Source organism: Molothrus ater, chromosome 20 (genome assembly GCF_012460135.2).
Source record: "Molothrus ater isolate BHLD 08-10-18 breed brown headed cowbird chromosome 20, BPBGC_Mater_1.1, whole genome shotgun sequence".
Taxonomy (NCBI): Eukaryota; Metazoa; Chordata; class Aves; order Passeriformes; family Icteridae; genus Molothrus; species Molothrus ater.
In genome coordinates, this window is record NC_050497.2 from 9,358,315 (window position 1) to 9,381,223 (window position 22,909).

Sequence of the window (22,909 nt, forward strand, 5' to 3'; positions counted from 1 at the left end):
GAGCAAGGCAAGGAGGCAGTGCCCAGTGTTTAGATGGGGTATTTTTAAATGCTCCCATTCCCTGGGCCCTTGTGATGCATTAGCCATCAGTAGTCAAATTGCCTCATATTTGCAATTTTATGGGTTCATTTTATCAAGCACACTGGAGCTGCATTCAAAGCACAGAAATAAAGTATTCCACTTCTGTTAGGCAAGAGCTGCTTCAATGCAAGAGATGGCCAGAGAGCAGAAATCTCTTTTATTTTCCCCTGCCTCTGCTCCAGATTCATCTCCAGATATTGCTTCTCCTCTGCAGCAGCGGCTGCTGAGCCCCTGCATGGCTGTGGAAGGTCCTGGGCACACCAAGAGCTCCAGACCTCTGGAATTCTCCTGCTGGGACATCCCTCCCTGCTCCCTGGCTGCTTTAAAACCACTCCCAGCAAAGCTTTACCCTGCTTGTCCCCAACTCCAGGGCTCTGAGTGGCACCTCCCGAGCCAGCCCCAGACTTCAGCTCCCTGCATGGGGCAGGGAAATGTTGGAAGCAGCAAAACCACTGGGAATCAGCAGGAAAGAGAAGTTTCCAGGGTGGGTTTGGTGTCATGCTCAGCCCATCACAAGGACTTGGGGTCACCCAGGAGCTCCAGGGCTGTGGTTTTAGGGAAATTCATGGGATTATTCCCAGCGGGAGCTGCTGCTGGAGGAGTTTGCAGAGCAGGAATTTGCTCCCTCTCGTGGGCTCTGGGGCTGGGCACAGCAGAAAGGGCTGGGATTCCTTGGAAGGCTGGAAAACAGGATGGGAAATGTCCCCTTGGAGCTCTGGGAGCTTCTGCTCCAGCACAGCCCCAAATTAACCCTGCTCCTTCATGGGCTCCAGTTCTGGCTCTCCAGAGCTCTCAGCTCCTCCTTGCACAACACTTTATTGCCTTTATTGTCTCTGGGCCTGATTCCAGCAGGATTTATCTCTGTTCCAGCTGTTTAACCAACTCCACACATGGACAGTGCAGGGCTCGCTCTCAGGGATGAATAAACCACAGATTCCTTTTATTTTCAAACAAGAACAGCTCCATCTCATAAATCCATCAACCCTTAGTGCCCTTTTTTCATTTCAAGCCCCCATTTAATGGTGTATTTAACACTAAAAAACCCCACAGCGTGTCAGGTGCAGGAAAGAGTGGGAAAATAAGTCAGAGTATATGTGGGTGCAGAGAGAACATAGCCAGCCCCTTTCAGTGGGATTTTTGTTGTTCTTGCCAGGCACACACAGATCCTGGGGCTGCTCTGCAGAATTCCCCATCCAACACAGCTGGGACAGATGTGGCATGTGAAAAATGCGTATTTTATGACTGTTTTTTGTAAATATTAAAATGAATATTATATGTGTTGTGTTAGAAAGTGATGCTGTATTAATCCTCTTAAGTAGTGTGTTCAATATAGCTTTAGGTTATAAGAAATGTTAAAATAGAAACTATGCTATGTAGGATACTTTTTTTTCTAGAGAAAGGACTGGCACTTCTAAAGAAAGTGAGATAGCAGCCACAGGACACCTGAATCTTTCAGAGAAAGAGAATTTATTGCTCCATTATCAGGAGAAATGAACTTCTTCCCACCTCGAGGGCACTGTCAGGATTCAGAGGAAGAAGCTGACACTGCCCAGACAGAATCCTGTGTTTGAATGGAATTTATGCATCATGTGTGAGATGTATGAATATGCAACAGGTTATTGTTTTTAAGGGTTAATCCTCTGTTAACGTGGGTCCTTTTTCAGGCTTGTGCTGCCCAGAAAAGGTACCCAGACTGTCCATAACTCTTTGTTTCTATTGTCTCATATTGTCCTAACTAAAATTGTCCAAAATTTTTATTACTCTAATTATATTGCTATTTTTATAACCAATTTATTACCATTAAACTTTTAAAATTTTAAAAACGAGTGATTGGCGTTTTTCACATGGCACAGGTGGGACAGATGTGTTTTGGGGCTGTCAGACCCCCAAAATGCCTCCACCAGAAACCCACAGTCTCAACCCCTGCAGCTGCAAACCAGGAGAGCCATTTCTGGAGGGAATTTATGGATTTAATTTAAATAAATAGGTGGTTTAAACTCGTGAAAACTTCGCTGTCCAACGTTTGTAAACCCGAACCCCAGCGATCGGCGCAGCTCGGGCGCGAGCCGTAGGAAATAACACGGTTTGGATGACACATTTAAAGTTTTAATAATGAAATATAAAAGGAAATCAAACCCGCTGGCCGGGCGCTGAGTCCCGCGGGCAGGCCGGGAGCGGGCCGGGCACCGGCGGCCCGCGGGCCCCCTCTAACGGCCCGCCGGGGAACGGCCGCTGCCCCGGCCGCTCCGTCCCGCCCCGCCCGGGACAGCAGCACCGCCCCGGTGCCTCCCGGTGTCCCCGTAGTGTCCCCGACCCCTCAGCCCTGCCCGGGCCGCCTCAGGAACGCCCGAGCCCCGCGGGACGGAACTACAACTCCCGGCATGCTCCGGGCAGCGCCGCAGTCCCAGCGCGCACCGGGACACGGGGAGAAACCGCGATCCCACAATGCATCGGGGCAACCCCACGTTAACTGCGGCGCTGCGGAGCCGTTGATAAACGGTCTTAAACGTCATTAAACGTCATTAAGTGTCATTAATAATTCATTGGAGGTTTATTAAAGGCTTATTAGAGATTGAAAACTCAACTGCCCGCCCAGGGGCGTGAAGGGGAGGGAGGGTTTTACGCCTTCACTTCCGGACAAGCCCACCGCGGTAGAACCACATTTCCCAGTATGCCCCTGCAGTGCCCAGGATTTCCGTTTCCGGCCGCGGCGGGAGCGCCGCCGTGTCCCCGGAGGGACGGCGGGGCCCGGGCGGTGACACCGGCGGTGACAGCGGGCAGGGCCGCGCCGGACACAGCCTCCGCCGCGCTCCCCGCGCCGCCCGGGCCGGGCCGCCGCTCTCCCGGGCCGGGCGGGGTCACCTTCATGGGCGGGCGGGAGCTGCCCGGGGCCTGCTGAGGCGGCGGCGGCGAAGCGGCGGCACCGGGAGCGGGAGCGATGTTCGTGCAGGAGGAGAAGATCTTTGCGGGGAAGGTGCTGAGGCTCCATGTGTGCACCATGGAGGGCGCCGAGTGGCTGGAGGAGGTGCCCGAGGACACCACGGTGGAGAAGCTCAAGGAGCGGTGCCTGAAGCACGTAAGGAGCGGGGACCGGGCTGGGCCACCGGGAACGTCCGGAACCCGGCGGGGCTGGGGCTGGAGATCATCGGGGACCGAGGGAACTACCGGCATTAACAGTCCGGGGGAAAGGAGAACTGTCCCGTGAGGAAAACTGACTTCTCCAACGCCCTGTAAATGACTTTAAAAAGAGGGGGGAATCAGCTCGGGTGCACAGGTGGCTTTGTGTCCTGTCTCGCTGTGTCTGCTGTCCCCCCAAATTGCTGTAAAACTGTTCCACATGGAAATAAAACCCCCTTTTGGAGAGTTTTGTGTGTTGGTAAAGGAGGATTTGGGCAGAGATCGCTTGGGAATGTTTGGTTCCAGAGTTTGGGGTGTGTTTTGGAGCAGTGTCAGAGATGCCCAGCTCCTGCCCATGCTGTGGGAGCTGGACTCTGCCTTGGTTTGTTTCTGTGTCTGAACACAGAAGGAAGGTAGGAACTGAGGAGGAGAAATTGCCTGCTCTGTTAAAATCTGAGTACAGCCTCCCCTGGGCTGGCACTGGAGAAGCTGAGGTGTTTTTGGGGGAGATCAGAGCTCTCCTAACGCTCTCCCCGTGCTTTAAACAACGAGATCTCGGTGGAGGTGGCCAGAGGGGCACTGTGGAAGGGAGAAGGTGCCCAAGGAGGGCGCAGGCAGTGGGAGCAGGGCAGGGCAGCACAGACTGGTCACTCCCAGAGCCCCTGGGCTGAGGAGGCTCAGCCACAGCCGGGGTTGCTGTCCTGAGTGACAGCAGCAGCCTGGGGCTGGTGACCGTGGCCAGGAGCTCAGCCTGGCCTGGCAGCTGCACCCCTGACCTGCAGCATGGCTTCCTGAGGGACTGCAGCCCCAGAGCTGGCAAAAGCTGCAGCCTCAGCCCCTCCCTCTGCCAGCGCAATTCACTAAATCTCGTTTAATGGTGAGGGGTTTGCCTTTAAAGGCTTGCAAAGGATTTTTTTTTTTTTACATAAAACCTGTGCAATAGGAGATCCCTGTGATTTGTAACCGCTTAACTCCTGTTTGAAGGGTTAAAGGTTTTGTTTCCTGGGTGAAATAAAGGTGCCCAGGAGCCCTTCCAGTACCTGAAGGAAACAGGGAGAGAGGGATGGAGTTTTACAGCACAAGGAGAAATGGCTTCACACAGGTGAAGGCATTTCTCACAGAGCAGGTGTAGGCACAATTTGATAACTCAGGGTGATATTTGATTTCAATCTCTGCTGCTCTGTGCAAAAATCCATCCTGGGGTGGATTTCCATAGCCATCATGGATAATAAATAGTTTTTGGAGGGGGAAGATAGACCTGGAGAGATCATGGCTCCTGCTCATGGACTGAATCTTGGTAACACCTTGAGGTAATTTCTGCAGCCAGCTCTTCCAAGAGACTGATGACTGTGTTCCTGGATGTCTCTGAAATTTGAAATCTTTCAGGAAGCAGAGGGAGGTGTCTGTAACAGGTTGCAGCTGGGGAAGTGGCCACTTTTCCCTCCATAACCTTCAGATGCTGACTGATCTCTGAAGTGCCACTCTTGATGTCTTTATTTCCCCCAGATTTGGTGTTTTGGGCTCTTTTGTTAGACAAAGAAATAAACCTCTCCCACTGGTTTTTCTCCTTACCTATAATATTTGTTTAAACAGATGGTTTAAACCACCCACCTTTAATAGGAGGGAGTGTCAGTGTTATTAAAACCAAACAAAAAAATAAAAAGGTTTTTCTGTATTTTAAAACAAACAAAGCCTTGTGGTTTACCAGGATTCCAAGCTTTGCAAGAGGTGTTTGGCATCACCAGGGATTAGGATTTCAGCAGTTGCTCAGGCACCTGTGACAAATGTTTGGAGCAGCCTGCTGGCAACTCCAAAATGAAAAAGCAAAGGTGAGAATGAGTAAAGGCACTGCTGGTCAGGTGTTTTTCCATTTCCAGGGCATTTGAAGTGTGAAGATAAGGCAGGAGTTTCACTCAGCAGCCTCTTGGGTGTCTCCAGTGCCCTTATCTGCCCTGTTATTCTCTGCAGCTGTTACTAAAGTGGTTGGAAGAACAGGAGATAAGAATTGATGACCACAGAACTTTAATTTTTTTGCTTAAACTTTTACCTGGTTAGTTTTACAATTAATCACTGCCCACATTTATTATGTGATTGTCCCCACATACCTTTTTTTATATGTGCTGGGGGAAATGGCAGGAGGTCTGTGTGTCCACCCCAAAACCAGCTGCCAGCTCCTCTTACCTCAGGATCTGTACCAGGAATGTTCTGAGCTGCTTTGCAGAGATGTTCCACTGATGTCCCCAGGCATCTGGGGCTCCTTATCAGCTCCATTCCAGGAGCTGCTCCCAGCTGTTAATGTGTTCTTTGGCCTGGGTTCAGCACTTCTTGGGTTGGAGGCTCCCTGAGAGGCTCCTGTTAGACAGAGCAGCACTCAGATGTTCTCACCTCAATCTCAGGGAGGCATCAGAGCCACAGCCAGGTTCAGGTGAGGGGCTGGAATCCTGGAATCTGTGTTGGCAACAGAAATGTTTTGTTGGACAAACAGCAGGGAGCTGTTTCCACCAACTGCAGGCAGCAGGAAAGGTGGCAGTGGAGTGAAAAGGCTCCTTTGCAGGAGGCTGGTGATGAACAGCACCAGAATTAAGGATTTTCAGTGGGGTTTCTGTTGCACAAAAGGTGAACATTCTCTTCTGCAGACATGGTGGAAGTGGCTTGGTAGGAACATTTGGAAGTGGCATTAAAAGCTGTTTGCTGTGGGCAGAGCAGGCAAGGTCAGTATGGAGTGTCCTGTTTTGTGGTGAGAGCAGCAATTTCAGGTTGTTATTTCTAATCTTGCCTTTCTGGAATTGCAAGCGCTTTGCTTTCTTTGCTTTGCACTCAAACAAATTGGAAGCCTCTAGACGCACTGATGGAATAATGTTCCTGAAATCTTTCACTGTGCATCTGGAGCCACTCTGGTGTGAGGAGGAGGAGGCAGCTCAAGGCCTGTGTGAGCACTCTTTTTTTAGGATTTGAACTGATTTCCTGGTGAATTAATTGACATGCAATTTAGAATTGCAATAAGGGAATGGGCACAAAAAAAAATCCATTGTATTCTGGTTATTTATGGTTGGGAGGAAGAGCTGTGAATGGAACTTTAGTTCAGCCCTTTCAGCAGGAACCTAGGTTATGGCTCCAGCAGGCAAATATCTTTATTTCAGCTTGAAACAAGGCACAGAAACTACCCAGTTTAAGGTCAGAGAAACCAAAATCCCTGCTGGCAGTGCCTTGTTTACTCAGAGAGTAAATAATAATTACAAGGTGAGGCAGGGAATCTGTCCTGTTTGGACACTCCAAATGAGGACATGCATCATTCCAGCCTTCCCTCCTGTAAAACACTGCTGCTCCTGGTAGATTTGCATTTTTACTTTGTGAAACCAGTTTCTGAGGGACCTCAGTGATCAGAATTAATGTAGCAGTGGGTCCTGGAGCATCTTTGCTTTGCTCCAAATCTCCAGCACTTCCAGAGTTTAGTGTGAGAGAGATGTCCTGAGAAAGCACAAATCCTCCCACACAGGCACAAATCAAACCTCATTTTCTTTAATAAAATGCTTTATGTGCACTGACCTTTGGCTTAAGCTCTTGAGAAGCCAGGAAATGATGCAGAGTTTGTACGTGGAGGATCCTGAGTGCCAAGTGCATGAGGAAGCCTCATTTCTCTTTCTGATCTGCAGTTTGTTGTCTCCTGCAGTGTCTTCCTGGGAGCTTGGAGGATCCCAAAACTGTGACACATCACAAGCTGATCCATGCTACTTCTGAGAAGGTGCTGACAGACACAAAAACAGTGTTGGAGGAGAACATTCAGGACAGAGGTGAGATTGTCTGGCTTTGAATTTGACCAGTCTGGAAGGAGGAGCTTGGGTTTCATCTGGCACGTTCCAAACGTTTTTAAGATTTTTTTCTCTCTGCTTTGACATAGGAAGCGAAATAAATGGAATTAATACCAAATTCATCTCCAGGAGCAGTTGAATTTGAGGGGTATCTTGCAGAGCTGCTCTCCCAGACTCTCTAACCTGTGGCAGTGCCCTTCTCTCTCTCTCTCTCACAGATGTGCTGCTGCTGGTCAAGAAGCGCGCGCCGATGCTGCTCCCCAAGATGTCAGATGTGGTTGCAGAGGAGAAAGTGAGTCTGGAGCACTTTGGATTAACTGCTTTATTGATGATGTGGGGCAGGGTTTCTGTGATGTACTCTCCTTGGAGAGGCACATGCTGCCAGTTGAATTCTACAGGAACCGCTTCCTATTTCTTCCAAACTTAGAGGAAGCTGATTTTGCATTTTTAGCTGTCATTCTGAGAACATTTGCCTTAAAATAAGGCACACAGATACACTCTGTGAAAATGTTATAGATTTGATCTTTGAACAAATGTCTAATAACTAAAATACAGTTCAGCAAGTGCCTTAGTTTGTTAGAAAACCCAAAGAAATATGTTGGCTTGCTGTCAGGTTGCCTTCTGTCACCCTCTAACCAGCCTCTGGAGCTGGAATGTTGCCCTTGACTGTTTTATTTTGTTTTATTGGAGTTGTTCCTGAGGGTCAGGATGGTGTTGATGCACGTTGATGTATCACATAAACTCAGAGGCCTCCAAGTTCTCTGGGATCCATCACTGTCCCTCTTTGTGCTGGAATTTCCCTGCTTGTTTAGGTGTAAGGAGTGAAAGTGGGGCAGCCCAACAGGCCCAGCTGAGCTCTGTAATTGCAGGATGACACTGGAGCTGTTAATCCATGGCACTACAAGTGACAGAGCACTGCTTGGTGTCTTGGGGAGGAATATGAAACTCTGTGCTGTGCCTAATGGGTTATGAAACCTGCTCCTGTTCCCTTCCCTGCAGAGGAAGCAGGAGCAGAAGGCTCCTGACAAGGATGCCATCCTCAAAGCCACTGCCAACCTGCCCGCCCGCAGCGTGGACCGCAGCGTGACCCACCACAACATGAGGGATGTGAGTACTGCATCTCTGAACTCACACACCCACAGCCCAACAGGCTGCTTTCTATTTTTTTTTATATAATTCTTTTTTTTCTATAAGAGAAATTTAGATGTCTGTAATGTATATTAAACAGCTTAAGGTTTAGACACAGCTCATGGTAATAAAATACCGTCCGAAATTATGATTTAAAACGTTTTGTTTGTGCTTGGAAAAAGCCTCAGAGCATATTCAAGATCTGGAAAATGTGAAGTTATTTTGTTTCTTCAGTCTTAACTAATTCAGGGCTTTCCTGTGGTTTATTTCCCTTCCTTGACCGCTGCCCATGGGGTGTGGTGGAAATTAAAAGGAACTTTCTGCCCAGGAGCTTTTGCTTCCATGTAACACTTCACAGGAAGGTCCCAGACCTCCTGAGAGACTAAACAATGAAAATCAAGCCCTAATAAAGCAACTTAGTATACAGAGGGCCAGGCTGCTGCTGTGTTACTAACAATAGATACATTAAGATTCAACGATGGCTGGTAACTTCCTGTCTAAATGCTTTGACAGTTTCCTTTCTTGCAGTTCCAGACAGAGCTCCGGAAGATTTTAGTGTCTCTCATAGAAGTTGCACAGAAACTGCTAGCACTGAACCCAGATGCAGTTGAACTATTTAAGAAGGCAAATGGTATGAACATATCTTTAGAGTTGTTGGTTCAATCCTGGGAATTTGTTTTTGGAGCATAGCAATGGGCTCAGAGTGAAGTTCAGACACTGATGTGGCAGCAAAGCTGCTGAAAACTTTGTGGCAAAAGTTTCACCTTGTGGATAAAAATCATGGATATAAAATGTCACTTTGGGATGGGTGAGAAGTTCCATTTAAAATTATTAGTAGGGATGGTAAAGAAAAGTTGAAAATTCACAAGGATGTAGTAAAATGAGGAGAAATGGTGGCCGTTGATCAGGTTGGCAGGAAATGCCCATCCTTGAGATCTGCAATGGCCACATCCAACTTAATTTCTAGAGAAATGCTTAATAGATCTTCATATATTTAATTGTGTGGAAATCCCATGGTCATGTGAGAGTTAGTGGCCTTTTGTTTGAGATCTTGAACACATCTGGACAAAGTCTTTGTCCTGGAAGAATCAATCTGAGCTGGATCGAGCTGAGTGCAGCAAATTACATGATGAGGTGGCAAAGTGGGGGCAGAAACAAAAGAGGGGACGGGAGAGAGAATGGGGCTTGAACTTAACACATGCCTTTCCATTGACACAGGGGTTTATGTGAGGCTGGAATGAATGTGAGCTCTGTTCTGTTTGTGTGTGTGCAGCCATGCTGGATGAGGATGAGGAGGACAGGGTGGACGAGATCGCGCTGCGCCAGCTCACCGAGATGGGCTTCCCAGAGAGCAGAGCTGTCAAAGCCCTCAGGCTGAACCAGTGAGTGGCCAGCACTGCCTGGCACTTTAACCCAGATCTGCTTTAATGCATATTTGCATCTTTTTGGTCTCCTGATATGGGTCACCTCAGTGGGGGCTGGAGAAAGCCTGAACTCCAAGAAGTGCTGCCTCAGGCACGGTGCAGGTGGTGCAGGGAAGGGGGATCAGGGCTGGATGTGCTCTGCAAGGTCTGGGGGTCACAGGGCTGCCAGGCTGGCACTGTTTCCAAGAATCAAACTCACATTTTCTTCAGCTTTCAAAGTCAGATTTTACAGAGGAAAGGGCAGGACTTAGCCCATACACACTGACCTTTCAGCTGTAGAAATATACTTTGTGCTGATCTTTAAAAAATTCCAAGAATATTGTGAGGTCCAGAGAGCAACTGCAGTAAAGTAGGAAGTTATGTAGTTCTTCTCATGCCCCAAGAACAGGCAGCTGTACTGCCTCACTCCTCAGAGGGGTTTGTTAGGCCATTCTTGAAAAATTTTGGTGATAGAGTCCACAACATATTCCAATCACACTTTTCCAGTATCTCAGGAAGACTTTCTCCCCTGCTGTTCTGCAGCTTTCGTGTTGTAACAGAAAAGCCAATAGGCAAAGGCTTTCCCTGCCTTCCATGAATATGCAATAATAATTCCTTTGTGTCAAATGGAATCACACATTCCTTGCACTATTGTTATCTTGGCTCTTTCTTTTCTGCCTCTTGGGGAGAGGTGTTTGGGAGCTCTGAGGCTCCCTTAGCTGGAGCAGTGACACTGCACAGCCAGTGATGGTGTCACCCCATGGTGTTCTGAGGAACAGAGCCCTTGGCCCCTGAAATGTGGCTGCAGTGCAGATTTGGAACGTGCTTTGTTGGCAGTTCTGTCCACAGCTGCAAGCAGACAGTGCTTCTTTGGGAAACTCAGCAGATGCTGCAGAGGCTGAGGTGACCCCCTCAGAAATGCCTTTCAGAATCTGGGTTGCAGGTCCAAGCTGCACTTGGAGCCTCTCTTTTCCCAGATTCAGATTGTGGATACTCAGAGAACTGAGGTGTTTTGTTTGCTCCAAAACTTTCTTAATGAGTTTTCAGGTGCTAATTAATCTGCAAGTGCATCCAGCATGGTAATAAAGAGCGCACATGGAGCGTGGCTGTCACATCCTCAGCGCTGTTCCCGTGTGTTTTGCAGCATGTCTGTGACCCAGGCCATGGAGTGGTTGATAGAACACGCTGATGATCCTTCTGTGGATGCTCCTCTGCCAGGTTCTGCTCCTGCAGAAGCCCCAGCTGAAGGTGCTGCCTCCTCTGCTGAGGCAGCTGCGGGGCCCAGCTCGGAGGAGGGCGGGGAGGAGGCCAAGGATGAGCTGACTGAAATCTTCAAGAAGATCCGCAGGAAAAGAGAATTTCGTCCAGACCCACGGGTGGGTGCTGCTCATCCCCTGTGGGGCTTGTGGGACTGGGAGGGGATCTCGTGGGCACCATAAAATCCAAATGTTTCGTTCATAAATGAAATGGGCCCTCTGGGTAGATGGGTGTTGTGCTGGCTTGGCACTGTTCCAGTGAGGTGTTCAGGGAGTGTTTAAATTTAGGGATTTTACCTCAGGAATGCATCACTGTCTGGGATAGCAGGATCTGCATGAAAGGCACTGTTATTCTGCACCTGGAAACTCTCTGAGGGGACTGACATGAGCTCCAGACCCCTGGCATTGCTGTTTTCATTGCAGCCTGGGAAGGAAGGGTGGCAGGACAGGAGTACATCCTTTGGCTGTAGAAAAGGCTGGATGTAGAAAACCCTGGCGTGGTGCAAAGTGTCCTGCTCCTGGCAGAGAGTTGGAGCTGGATGATCTCTAAGGTCCCTTCCAACCCAAACCATTCCATGATTCTATGGAAAGGACAGAAGGACATTATTGTTTTAGGGAACAAGGCAAAGTGCCACCAGCAGGTTGAAGTCTTGCAGCAAGGACAGAAGTTGCCCTTTGTTCAGAGCACAGCATTACCTGCAGTGGGAATGTGTTGTTCTCCCACTGGGAGCCCACCAGGAGGGGCCCTGTGACATCTGGCACCTTGGGTTTACAACTGGCTGCTCTGAGATTTGGGTTAGGAGCTGCAGATGGGTTTGATAGCCTGGGTGCAATTTCTAAATAATGAAACATTCTGGTGCCATTATCTGGATATGTCTGAATACATCACACTCACCAGCAGTGTAGTAAATCTGGGAAGTGAAAATAAATGGGGTGAATAGAACCACAAATGCACATCAAGGCTGATCTGTCACTGAGATGTGAACAAGAGCTTTGTGACAGGAGAGGAGCTCCAAAATGAGGGTTTTTTCCTCATTTTCCTTCTCTTTTCTACCCCAGGTACACTTGCTCTTTGCCTTGCATTCACCTTCCAGTGTTGAGGGTAGGAACTACCTTCACTCCTAAGATTTTTTTCTTCTTCCATAGTAATGACACTTTTGATATAGAATATTTGAAAACTTTGTTAATAAAATTACTGAGTGCTCTGCATGTGGAAATAATGAGGGGGTTTTACCTCACATAAAGCTGTGCACAGAAGGTGAAGGGAAATGATTGCTCTCATTTGTGATCTAAATGTAAGATTTATTAAGCTGTGGGGTTCTGCTCTAGGCTGTCATTGCCCTGATGGAGATGGGATTTGATGAAAAGGAAGTGGTGGATGCACTCAGAGTGAACAACAACCAGCAAAATGCAGCTGTGAGTACAACATCCTTCCTGCTCCAAGGGTCTGTCCCACTGATGCTTCTCTGCCTTGCCTGAGTCATGTTTTGATCTGTCAGACAGTGAACTCCTACTGAAGATTCAGGAGCACAAATTCTGTGCCTCCTTGAAGTTGGATACACAACTGGAATGACTGCAAAGGGTCTGGACTCCTCTGAGAGCTCAGGGTCTGTGAGGCTGAGGCTGGGCTGTCAAAAAGCCTTTGAGAAACTCCCTCACCACAGTGTGAGATTGTGCTGTCCTAGGAAGGAGGAGATACTCCCAAGAATGACTGGTTTAGGACAGGAATCAATGATCCAGGATGGATTCAAGCCATATAATGTGTAAATTACCATTTAGCAGCAATGCTTCCACAGTTTCTGCAATCAGAAAACAGGAAGTTTTTCCAAGATTAATTAGTTCCCTGCTGTATATTAAGGATAATTTTGTGGACACAGCTGACAGCCAGGGAAGCCTCTCTTCAGTATCCAGTGCTGGCTGCTGTTGGAGAGAGGATATTGGGTTGGGTGGCACAAATGAATGTGTGAAAAGAAATGTACAGCTCAGGCATTATCTGGGAGATGGAAAAGCATTTTTAAAATGCCACGTTGGCAAAACTTTTGAGTAGAGCCACTTTGGTTCTAATGAAATCTGATGTGCCTGCTGATTTCTTTCAGTGTGAGTGGCTGCTGGGAGACAGAAAACCTTCTCCAGAGGACTTAGATAAGGGCATTGACACCAACAGCCCTCTCTTCCAAGCCATCTTAGAAAACCCAGTGGTACAATTAGGGCTCACCAACCCTAAAACTCTACTAGGTAAGTCCTGTGTGGGTTCCTGCTGGCTTTGCCAGGAAATCCAAGCAGAGATGATGGTGACAGCTCCTTTGGGGGACAGGGGCAGCTCTGAGCCTGTTCCTGCCTTGCAGCAGCTCTGCTGTTGGTTTGCTTCATGCTGCAGCTCAGCTGAGCCCAGAGCAGGCCTGGGGGCTGTCCCAGGAATGGTTGTAATTCCCCAGGATTACACTTGCTGAACTCACAACTTGAATAGCTGCTGGCTGCAGTGCTTTGTGGATTTAGGAGACCTTTTGTGTGCTCCCTTTGGCCACGAGGGGAAAAGTCAGGAATGTCTGTCTAGAACTCCATCTCACAGAAAAAGCGAGGCTGTCTCCAGCTGTGCAGCCCCTGTGTGTGAGGCCTGAGCACTGAGACAGAGGGGAACTTGGGGAAAAAAATCCAAACAAGAAGGTTGAGCTAAGGCTTTGCCTATCAAAATGGAGATCAAATGGTAAAATGCCCTTCCCTTTGCTTGAGTCTGAGCTCTGTGGCAAAGTCTGTGTGCTCAGGGTCAGAAAGGCTGTGGGCACAGTGTGTGCCCAGCTGAGGAGTCTGACAGAGCCCCAAATCCCTCAGGAATTGTTCTTTTTGACAACACAGAACAAACATTGAAGGACTAACAGTTGCAATCCCTTTTTCTTGGCAGCCTTCGAGGATATGCTTGAAAACCCCTTGAACAGCACTCAGTGGATGAACGATCCCGAGACGGGGCCGGTGATGTTACAGATCTCCCGAATCTTCCAGACACTGAACCGCACGTAGAGGGAGCTGCCAGTGCACTGTGCCACTTCCCCCTGGCCTCACTCCCCCTCCACCTCCACGGGAGGCTGCCTGGATGGTTGGGAAGGGGTGGAGGGAAGGGAGGGAAGGGGGAAATCCTGGCTGGAGGGGTCTCTCACACAAGAGAGTTCGTAGTTACGGCCAACAGGAGTGAGTTGCCTTGTGGATTTTAGTGTTAGTGAGAGAGCTTTGAGGATTTGTTCATGTTTTCAGGTATTAGGTTTAAAATAAAGTATATATATAAAAAAAAATAGGAAAAAGGTTTTGTGCAAACATTTAAGAATCTGATTGTTGGAAAGAAATATTGCTCGTTCAAAAGGCCTGTGACAGTTTTCTGGCCAGTTTTGCTAGGATCTGGCTGGTGTTTACAAAAGGTCACTGACCACTAGCATAGGATATTAATCATCTCCATACAGTATTAATTTATAGCTCTTATCAAATTGCAAAACTGCTTTTTAAAAAAAAAAATTGATTCTTAGGAAATGTTTTTTAAAAGCCCAAATCTTGGGAGAGCAAGCACATTTCTATCCAAGCTTGTTTATCTGGCATTCTAATTTAAGCAGAATCATTCAGAGATGGAATTCTAATAAATAGCATTACTTTTTCCTATTTATTTGCTGCATTAGTGTTGTTGCAGTCCCACTGGGGTTGTACTTGCAGGGGGTTCTCTGTCAGGTACCATAAAGGTGCAGGATCTCTTTCACCACAGAATTCACCACATCAGGACTTGGATTCCCAAGTGGCTGCAAGTCCTAAGCTCACACTCTGCCATATCCCATTGCAAGGAGGGATATGTTCACACAGTGTTGGTTTTTTTCCCATTTTTATGTGCACAGTTTTGGCAAGGGGCTTGTGGGGGTTTTATTCTGTTTACAAACAAAAAGCAGCTGAATTGCATGGGGAGGTTGCTGGGGTTCTGTAAAGCAGCAGAACCACACAGGATTTTATCTTGTTTAAGGTATTTAAAGCACGCTTGAAATTGCTGTCTTTGACTTAGAAGTGGGTTTTCCTTTATACTTATTCTTACCATGGTCATACCAAGAATGTCAGGCTGGGTCTTTCCTATTTTGCCAGAAGACTGACTTGAGATTTCAGAGAGGAATTCTGAGCTATTAAGAGCAGAACTCACTGTGACTATCCAGCTGGTGTTTATGATTGGGCTCTGCAGGTGTTCCATTTTTAGCAGTCTGCTAAAAAAAGGGGTTTATTTTCAACTTAGTGCAACATGATTGACATCTGTCATCATCCCCGCCATGCCTTGTGCTTCACAGCCCTGCAGGAAAGGCAGAAGAGGCAAATTTTGCAGAGAAAGCAGGTGGAGACCCTGTGCTTAAACAGCACAAAGGTGTCCTGCCAGACAGGGAGATCCTGAGCAAGTCACCTCTGAGCTGTGGGAGGGATTTAGGTGCAGTTGGGGTTTTTTAGACAAAAATGCAGCAAGATGCAACCCGAAACCCTGCAACAAGTTTTGGCCTGAACTTGGCATCTGCTCTGTGCTGTTATGCAGCTGAGGCACTGAAGTTGCCAATTTCTCATAATTAATATGAAGAAGGGTGGGGAAATCAAAACAGCCTGAGATTTTATCTTGTCTTACTATCCCAGGATTCTTTTATTTTTTTTAATTTTGTAATTTCGTATTAAGCTTTATAGTTGATGACTGCTGAAATATTTACTTCTACATTTGGAAATTCCAAGCTTTATAGAGATGTTTCTTCTGTTCAAATTGGACAGTAATACCATTTTTGTGGGCTCTTGCTAAGAATAGACTGACATGACATGAAATTATAACCTTGTCCTGTAACTGAAGCCAGGAGCCTGATCCTGCACCCCAGTGAGCTCAGCACAGCTACTCATGAGTGGCTGTGACTGAATATTGTGGTCTTATGAAAGGTTTTGATCATTTAATCCTTTTTTTTTGCTTACTCCTGAAGCTTTTTTCCTGTAAGAATACCAGAGGATTTTTTACTTGAAGCTCTTAATGTTAGAAGGAAATGTCCTCTCTACGGTCAGGATTGTGGTTAATATTCCTTTTAATGAGTGCTTTTAGAAGGCAAAGTTGGGGAAAACTACCCTGTAGTTTGGTGGGAGGTTTTTTTGGCTTCTGAATGGATAAGGAGAGGTTCAGAATGAGCAAACAGAACCTTTGGGGCAGTTGTGGCTCTTGAAGAATGTAAAGGCTTGGGAAATGCTGGGTTTGATGTCAGGAGTCCATGGTTGGACTGCAGAGCTCAGAGGGATGCAGGAGCTCAGAGATGCCTCCCTCGGAATGGCAGCACCCCTCAGTGCCACTGAGCTGTTACAAAGGCTGGGGAACAGCACCAGGAAAACAGATTATCCTTATGTGACAGGAGGTGAGAATGCCCAGGCTCAGCAGCAGCAGTTGAGAGGCCCCAGGGATAAAGGAATTCTGCATTTTAGGGCGCCGGGAGGCTTGAGAAGATGTGGTTATTTCTGGATTTTGTTATTGCAGAGCTCAACACTTGCACAGCTGAGGTGTTGTTTGGGATGGCTTTAACAGAGCCCTGCTTGGCTTGTGAGAACTGAAGGTTGCAGTGGGCAAAAGCTGAAGGAGAGCAGAATTTAGGAGCTGTGGTGTTTGCAGCAAGGCCCAGGAGTTGATTTAAAGCCAGCAAAAACTCCCCTGATGAGGTTGAAGGAATTGATCCAGACATCAGTGGTGCTGGGCTGTGAATTACAGCAGGGGCTGTGTCTGAGGGCCAGTGAGAGACCCCTGAACACACAGGGAGGATTTTGTTAACTAAAACCAGCAGGTTTTGTGAGGAAGAACTGCTCCCAGCAGTGAGGGTTTACAGGCTCAGGTCCTGTGCTTGCACCTTGGGGGTTCAAGTTCCAGCTGGCACAGACATGGCAGAGTTAATTCTCTCTTAACGTGGTCAAGAGAAAATTATTGGAAGCCTGGCAGATGGAGCAGGAAAGGGATGGGGTGGTGGGTGACTAAGAGTGTGATTCTTACACTTCCTGCTCTTTGCCCCATTGGTAGCCAGACAGTCTTGTACCTTTTGATGTTGCAGGCCTCTTGCAAGTAGCCAGCTATTTATGGAAATATGTCTAACTTATAATTGTGTCACCAAAATGCTGGTATTTTTAATGGCAATGTACTACATGGAAGTTTGTTCTCAGGGCTTCATATTTCTACTCCTTTTTTAGGGGGATGCATTTAAAGGGATGTATTTGGAACATAGGCCAGTGGCTACTTTACAGCTTAGACCGTGATTGTCCTGACCTGTGAGCCTGAGCTGGTGTAACTCTGCTGCTGAGCCTCTGTCCCTGCTCCAGCCCAAAGAATCTGCCATTCCTCCTCTCCTGGTGAGCACGAGTCCTCCTTTGGGATTGCTGCATCCCTCCATGGGAATGGTCACACAGGATCAGCCTGCTGGGCTCTGCAGCATTTCAAGGAGGTTTGTGTTCCCATGCAGCTGCAGAATGGACTTGCACAGTTCCCAGAGCTGCCATCAGGCCACTCCTCCTCTGGGAAGGTGGGAGCTCCTCTCCTGCACGAGTTCCAAGGCCTCCAGCTCGTGGCTGCTTCTTGGCAGCCCCTGTCACAGACCTGACCCAAAGCTTGACCCCCTTCCTTCTCTCCTGGAACCAAACTTCCATTTCAGAGATTGATTTTCATATCCAAGCATCTCTTTAGTGGTTCTTGAAATCCTTTTCAGTTAGGACTGTTACAGTTACTTTTTTGAGGCGTTGACACCAAAACAAGCATCGCACCAAACGAATGTACAGCGACACTGTCAGCAAACACTGCCTGGGGAAGGGGCACAGGTTCCTGTGAGCTCTGCTCCAGTGGCAGTTTTCCCAAAGGCTTGTGCAAAGGATAGCCAGTGTTTCATCCAAAGGCACCATCCTGGTTTTCTACTTTTAATATTAATCCCATTTTTATTAACCAACAGAAGAGCGGCGCTTCCAGCTGGTATTTCCATCCAGCTGAGAGTGCTGGAGCTTTGGGGCTGGAGATCCTGCCTGGATCCCCCTCTCTGGGCCAGCTGCTCCTTGGAAGGATTTGTGCTGGCTGTGGCAGGGCACTGGGGGCAGTCCCCACCTCCCTGCACAGGGTGTTACATGCACGTGAGTGTTCTCGTGGTGGTTCTCGCCTCCATCCCCACATCCAGTGTAGCAAAAGGGGTTTTTTAAGGACCTCTTGCCCTAGATTTGAAGATCTTCAATGCAGATCCTGTTTGCAGCACGTGAACTTCAGTAAATGTAAATGCATTAAATTCTTACTGAATTTGGGTATAGTTTTCTATCAAGCTCTGGGGAGAGGGAGGAAATTGGATCACGTTTTAAACGAAGCCCCACAAACCCAAATGTCTCTGTTGCAGCAGGTAACAGAGGCCTGTAGAGATTTTTAATTTGCATATTTTTATCATGGCTTGATGAACTGTACACGAATGTGATTTGCTACCCAGCACTTCCCACGAGGCAGCACCAGTAAAATTACATTGCAAGGTACTGACTTCACATTTTCTCATTTCACCTGTGTATACAGCACTTAGGTACTGCATAGGGTAACTTTGATCTGGCTCTGATGCCGGTGTGTGGCATGCACAGCTCTTCCTAAGGTGTAACCTTACTTTTCTGAAGCTTAAACTAGGGCAGACATCCCTGAGCCTGTGGAATTCGGGATTCATTCTGGCCGCGCTCGCGTGGGTCGCCGACCTCTCCCTGAGCAGGAAAACCAGCAGGATTTGCTCCCTGCAGAAACCCTCCGGGCCAAAAGCAAGGAATGCTGCTAATTTGTGATCCTTTTAAGCAGTTGCTGTTCTGAAATATATTCCTGCAAGTCAGGGAGGTGTTGGCAAAGCCAGACCTGTTCAGCCTGGAATTGTTTTGTGTGGAGATGTGGAACCCTGCGGCCGGGGCTGGAATGAATGCTGAGGCTTTAAACCTGCTCACACATAACCCCAGACACCCATGTTGTGTGTGCTGTACATTTATAATATATCTTCAAAATAAAGTTTTTTGATTTATTACAAGGTGTTTCGGAACCATCATTTGCAGGAGCAGCAAAGGTTTGTGGATCCACGTTGTTCAATGGTCCTTGTTCCTGCAGGTTGCTGGAATTGTCTCTCAGAAAGTGGGGTATGAGAGCTGCTCATACAGAGTTTGTGCAGGAAATCCTGGTTCAGCAGCTGGTTTTGCACCTGGAAGGTATTTCTCTCTTTTTCAGGAAAAGCTGCACTTGGGGAGATTGACTGTAAGGGCTTTGTGAAACACGACCTGGTGATCCCCTGGGATGTTCCGATGCCACTGAAGAAGGATTTATCTTGACAGTTGTTGAATGACAAATTGAAATCTTTTCTTTCCCAACAAGGGAACCCTCATTAAGGAGAACAGCTCCAGCAAGCAGCAGCTGGTGGGATGCAGCAACTTGCACGTGACGGAACCAAAATTCCCATCTGGCTGTCGTGGTGCCAGCGCTGCTGTGGGAGATGGGGAAGCACTTCCAAGCCTTGGCCCTCTCCGTGGGTGCCTTGGAGGTAACTGATGGGGGTGTCAATGTGTGAGCTTCTTTCTGTAAAGGAGAGAGAATCTGTAGAGTTCATTTGGGCTTTTGTAATTAATTAGCATTTTCTTCCATGTTCAGGGCAAGGAACCTGCCAGCAGCCTGTTTATTTAGCAGCTACAGCAACTGCCGAGGAGTTCAGAGTGATTTTCATTGTGTCCCATGAGAGATGGAGGATTAGAGTGTGAGACATCAAAATGCTGCTTGCTCAGGTCACGTTGGTAAATGTGGTGGTGTTAAATGCAGGTGTTTGTGGTGTCAGGCCCTAACTCAGGTTCGCTGTAATGCACAGCACAGCAGCAGGACAATCCAAAGGCTTGGCTCTCCACTAATTTACAATTAAAACAAAACAAAAAAATTACCTTAAAGCAGCTTGGGGATGTATCATTAGATAATGACACTTGTGAACCTAAACTGGTACAGCAGGTCTGGGCAGAAATCCACACCTTAAAAATGAAGAGGTGCTGCTGTGTGAGTGCCAGGAGGGGCTGGAATTGGCGTGTGTTTGGCAGCTCCCGGGGCGCCCTCGGCGCAGGGACGTGTCCCAGGGCTGCTCCAGCAGGGAAGAGCAGCAGCTCCAGCCCAGGAGCCGCCTCCAGCAGGGCCCAAATCCATCTCAGAGGGCGGGGAAGGGAAGCACAGGGTGCACTGGGCTGTGGAGGAGCAGCTTGGTGTTGGCAAGGTGAGCCACTGCTGACAGCACAGCGGTGTGGCAAGAGTGGTTCCCAGCGCTCCGTGGGCGCTGTGCCGGTGCCATCCCAGGGTTGGGCTGGAGCAGAATTAAGGGAGAAATTACTTTCTCTTGTAATTCAAAAGCTTTCACTTCAACTGTAGGACTTGTGAGCTGGATGTGGGTCCTGCAGAAAGGCTGGAAGGAGGGCAGGGCTGCAGTGTACGTGTGTGAGCTCGGTCTGAGTGCCAGTGAGTGTGACCTGAGCTGGGACACAGCCCGGGCCCTGCAGATCCTGTGTCACCAGGAATCTGGGCACTGCTGGGGCTGAGGGAGGGACTCCAGTAACTCGAGCTGTGCTGGACCAGACCACGCTGGACTGAAATAAACCTGGAGAGGTGACCAGCTCTGTGATCACGCCAGGGCTGTGATTCAGATGCCTGGCAGAGGAGATGGTGCCCATTTAAAAAGGCTGAGTTCAGATGCCAGGGGCTCCAGCAGCACATCCAGCTGTGGGCTGCAGGGGGGATGCAAACCCCATGTGGTGGGGTCCCTGCACCAGCCCTGCACCCTGGGGTGCAGCACTGCAGCTTCTGTGATAAAGTGCTGTAAAGCGCGACTGTCGCTAAATTGCCATTAAAAATTGGCGTGGTGGGACTGGGACAGAGCCAGAGGGACAGACGAGCTCCCGCTCCCCCATACTGCCCTTGGAGCTCAGTTCTGTTCACAAAGCCCCAGGTTAAGGAAACAGTTGAGAAATTACTGACTTTGGCTTCCCCTGGCACCAGGAATGGCTGAAGGTCTCTCCTCAGAGGGGATGCATTGGACCCCTCACGTTCAGGCCCGTTTCTCCTGCACATCCTCCCTCTGGAACACTGCCCTGCAGTGCCCAGCACTTGTGTCCGGCACGGTGGGAGCTGCAGAGGGACCTGGCTTGGAAACCAGTGAGGAGCAGGCAGGAATGTTTGCTGGGCACACACACAGGGGGCTCAGCACCAGCACAAACCAATGCTGCACATAGAGAGGTTTTTCAGAGGGATCTGGCAGCACATTTTCTCAGAGCTGGACCGTGCGGGGTTTCCTCACGTGCCATCTGGTAGCCACAGCCAGGAGCACGGATGCCTCCATCCCCTCCACTCACAGGCTCTGCTAGACTGAGCCTGATGAGACAGAGGAAGTATTTTTAGTGGGATGAGAGTCCTGCACGAGGCTCTGTGCTGAGCAAGAGCAGGCAGTGATGCAGCAGCTCCATCATCTCCAAAAAATAAACTTTTATCAACCCTCCATGGGAGCAGCCCCCAAGGCATCACAGCCCTGGGCAACATCCCCCACCAGACCCCTCCTGGGGGCTCCTGGGCATCCCTGATTCCATGAGGCTGGAATCAGGGAACCCAACACTTGGGGCTTTTATTTTTAGCCCAGCAAACTATAAATACAGCCCATGGTAACCCACGGGAATCTGAGCGACTGCTGGGCCTGGGAAGTGACAGCACCAGGGAAGCCGAGGCTGCCGGAGCTGCAGCACCAGGGCTCCAACAGGCAGAGCTCTGCCCTACTCCAGACACCTGGCCTGGATGGAAACACCTCCAACCACTCATGGATTGGGCTGCACCAGGCATGGGGCTGCTGCAGGGGGGACAGGGGGCTGGCAGGAGGAGTGGGTGCTGCTTGTGGCTGACAGGAGAGGGGAGAGGAGGGGTGGGGAAGGTTCACCGGAGGATTTAGACTTTCTTCTTTGCAAATCTGGCCTCTGACTTCATCGCAGTCTGTTAGCTGAAAATTATCAAGAGATTTTTGTGAGTTTTCTAATTTTGGGATTAATGCTGGAGAATTTTCAGGGTTTAATGTCTCATTTTGGGTCGAGAAATCTGTCCCAAACACTGGGGGGACTCTGTAGCTGTTTGGGAACAGCTCTTTTTCGAAATTCTTTTGTGTTGGGATCAAAGGGTTGGCATTTGCAGGGGCAAAATAATTCGCTGTCTGTCCTGTATTTATTAAAGCAGCTGTCATATTCCACCCTCCCCGTGAAAAACGCCAATCACTTGTTTTTAAAATTTTAAAAGTTTAATAGTAATACAACGGTTATAAAAACAGTAATACAATTACAGTAATAATAATTTGGACAATTTGAATTAGGACAATATGAGACAACAAACACAAAGAGTTACGGACGTCCGGATACCTTTTTGTGGCCAGCACGAGCCCGAAAAAGGACCCACGTTAACAGAGGGTTAACCCTTAAAAACAATAACCGTTAAAAACAATACCGCGGAAGGATACATGCGAGGCGCTGCAGTTTTCGCCCGCTGTGGTGCCGTGAATGGACCCGGTGGCGGCGGAAGCGACGTGCCAGGGCAGAGGGATGGCGGCCGTGGCCGCGCAGCGGCTCGGAACCGGGACCGGGCTGCAACAAAGCGGCGGCGGGGGCGGCGGGGGCGGCGGGGGCGGCGGGGGCGGCGGGGGCGGCGGGGGCGGCGGGGGCGGCGGGGGCGGCGGGGGCGGCGGGGGCGGCGGCGGCGGCGGCGGCGGCGGCGGCGGCGGCGGCGGGGCGGCGGCGCCGCGCCGTGCAAATAGAACTGCGCATGCGTGCGGCTGATCCCGGAAGCGGCGCTGTGGTTGGATGAGCCGGCGCGGAGTGATATCGCTGGGGGGGGGGGGGGGGGGGGGGGGGGGGGCGGTTGTAGCAACTAGGGAAGCCGTGATGGCGGGGGGGCCGGGGGGTGTGCGGGAGGCGGCGGAGCTGCGGCAACGGGAGACGGGGCTGCGGCAACGGGAGATGGGGCTGCGGCCGCGGCCGGGGAAGGGAACGACGGGACGGCCGCGGTTGCAGGAGGCGGCGGAGCCGCGCCATCCAGCGGCTCTGAAGCGGGAGGCTGCGCTGG

General features: G+C 49.3%; 1 protein-coding gene and 1 long non-coding RNA gene across 3 annotated transcripts; both read left to right on the plus strand.

Annotated features, from left to right (window-relative positions):
* The first annotated feature begins 2,828 nt into the window (after positions 1-2,828).
* On the plus strand, positions 2,829-18,827 carry UBAC1 (UBA domain containing 1). 2 transcript variants are annotated; one of them, XM_036393674.2, is made up of 10 exons: positions 2,829-3,157; positions 6,869-6,989; positions 7,226-7,299; positions 8,007-8,114; positions 8,649-8,766; positions 9,409-9,517; positions 10,683-10,914; positions 12,124-12,210; positions 12,891-13,029; positions 13,694-18,827. In XM_036393674.2, the coding sequence occupies exons 1-10, from the start codon at positions 3,020-3,022 to the stop codon at positions 13,807-13,809; spliced, it is 1,242 nt and encodes a 413-aa protein (XP_036249567.1). In that variant the 5' UTR covers positions 2,829-3,019; the 3' UTR covers positions 13,810-18,827. The 2 variants fall into 2 exon arrangements, with proteins under 2 accessions (XP_036249567.1, XP_036249568.1); XM_036393675.2 differs by having other exon boundaries at positions 2,830-3,157; positions 8,664-8,766.
* A 12-nt stretch (positions 18,828-18,839) lies between these two features.
* LOC118693269 (uncharacterized) lies at positions 18,840-22,048 on the plus strand. The gene is made up of 2 exons (XR_004981251.2): positions 18,840-19,331; positions 19,439-22,048. It is a non-coding gene; the product is annotated as an uncharacterized LOC118693269 (long non-coding RNA).
* The last annotated feature ends 861 nt before the right edge of the window (positions 22,049-22,909 follow it).

Excerpts from the sequence above, each read along its gene's own strand:
- UBAC1 (XM_036393674.2), top strand. The coding sequence starts at position 3,020 with ATGTTCGTGCAGGAGGAGAAGATCTTTGCGGGGAAGGTGCTGAGGCTC. Across the intron at positions 7,300-8,006 it reads ATGTGGTTGCAGAGGAGAAA|AGGAAGCAGGAGCAGAAGGC; the intron begins GTGAGTCTGGAG and ends CCTTCCCTGCAG. Across the intron at positions 12,211-12,890 it reads ACAACCAGCAAAATGCAGCT|TGTGAGTGGCTGCTGGGAGA; the intron begins GTGAGTACAACA and ends GATTTCTTTCAG.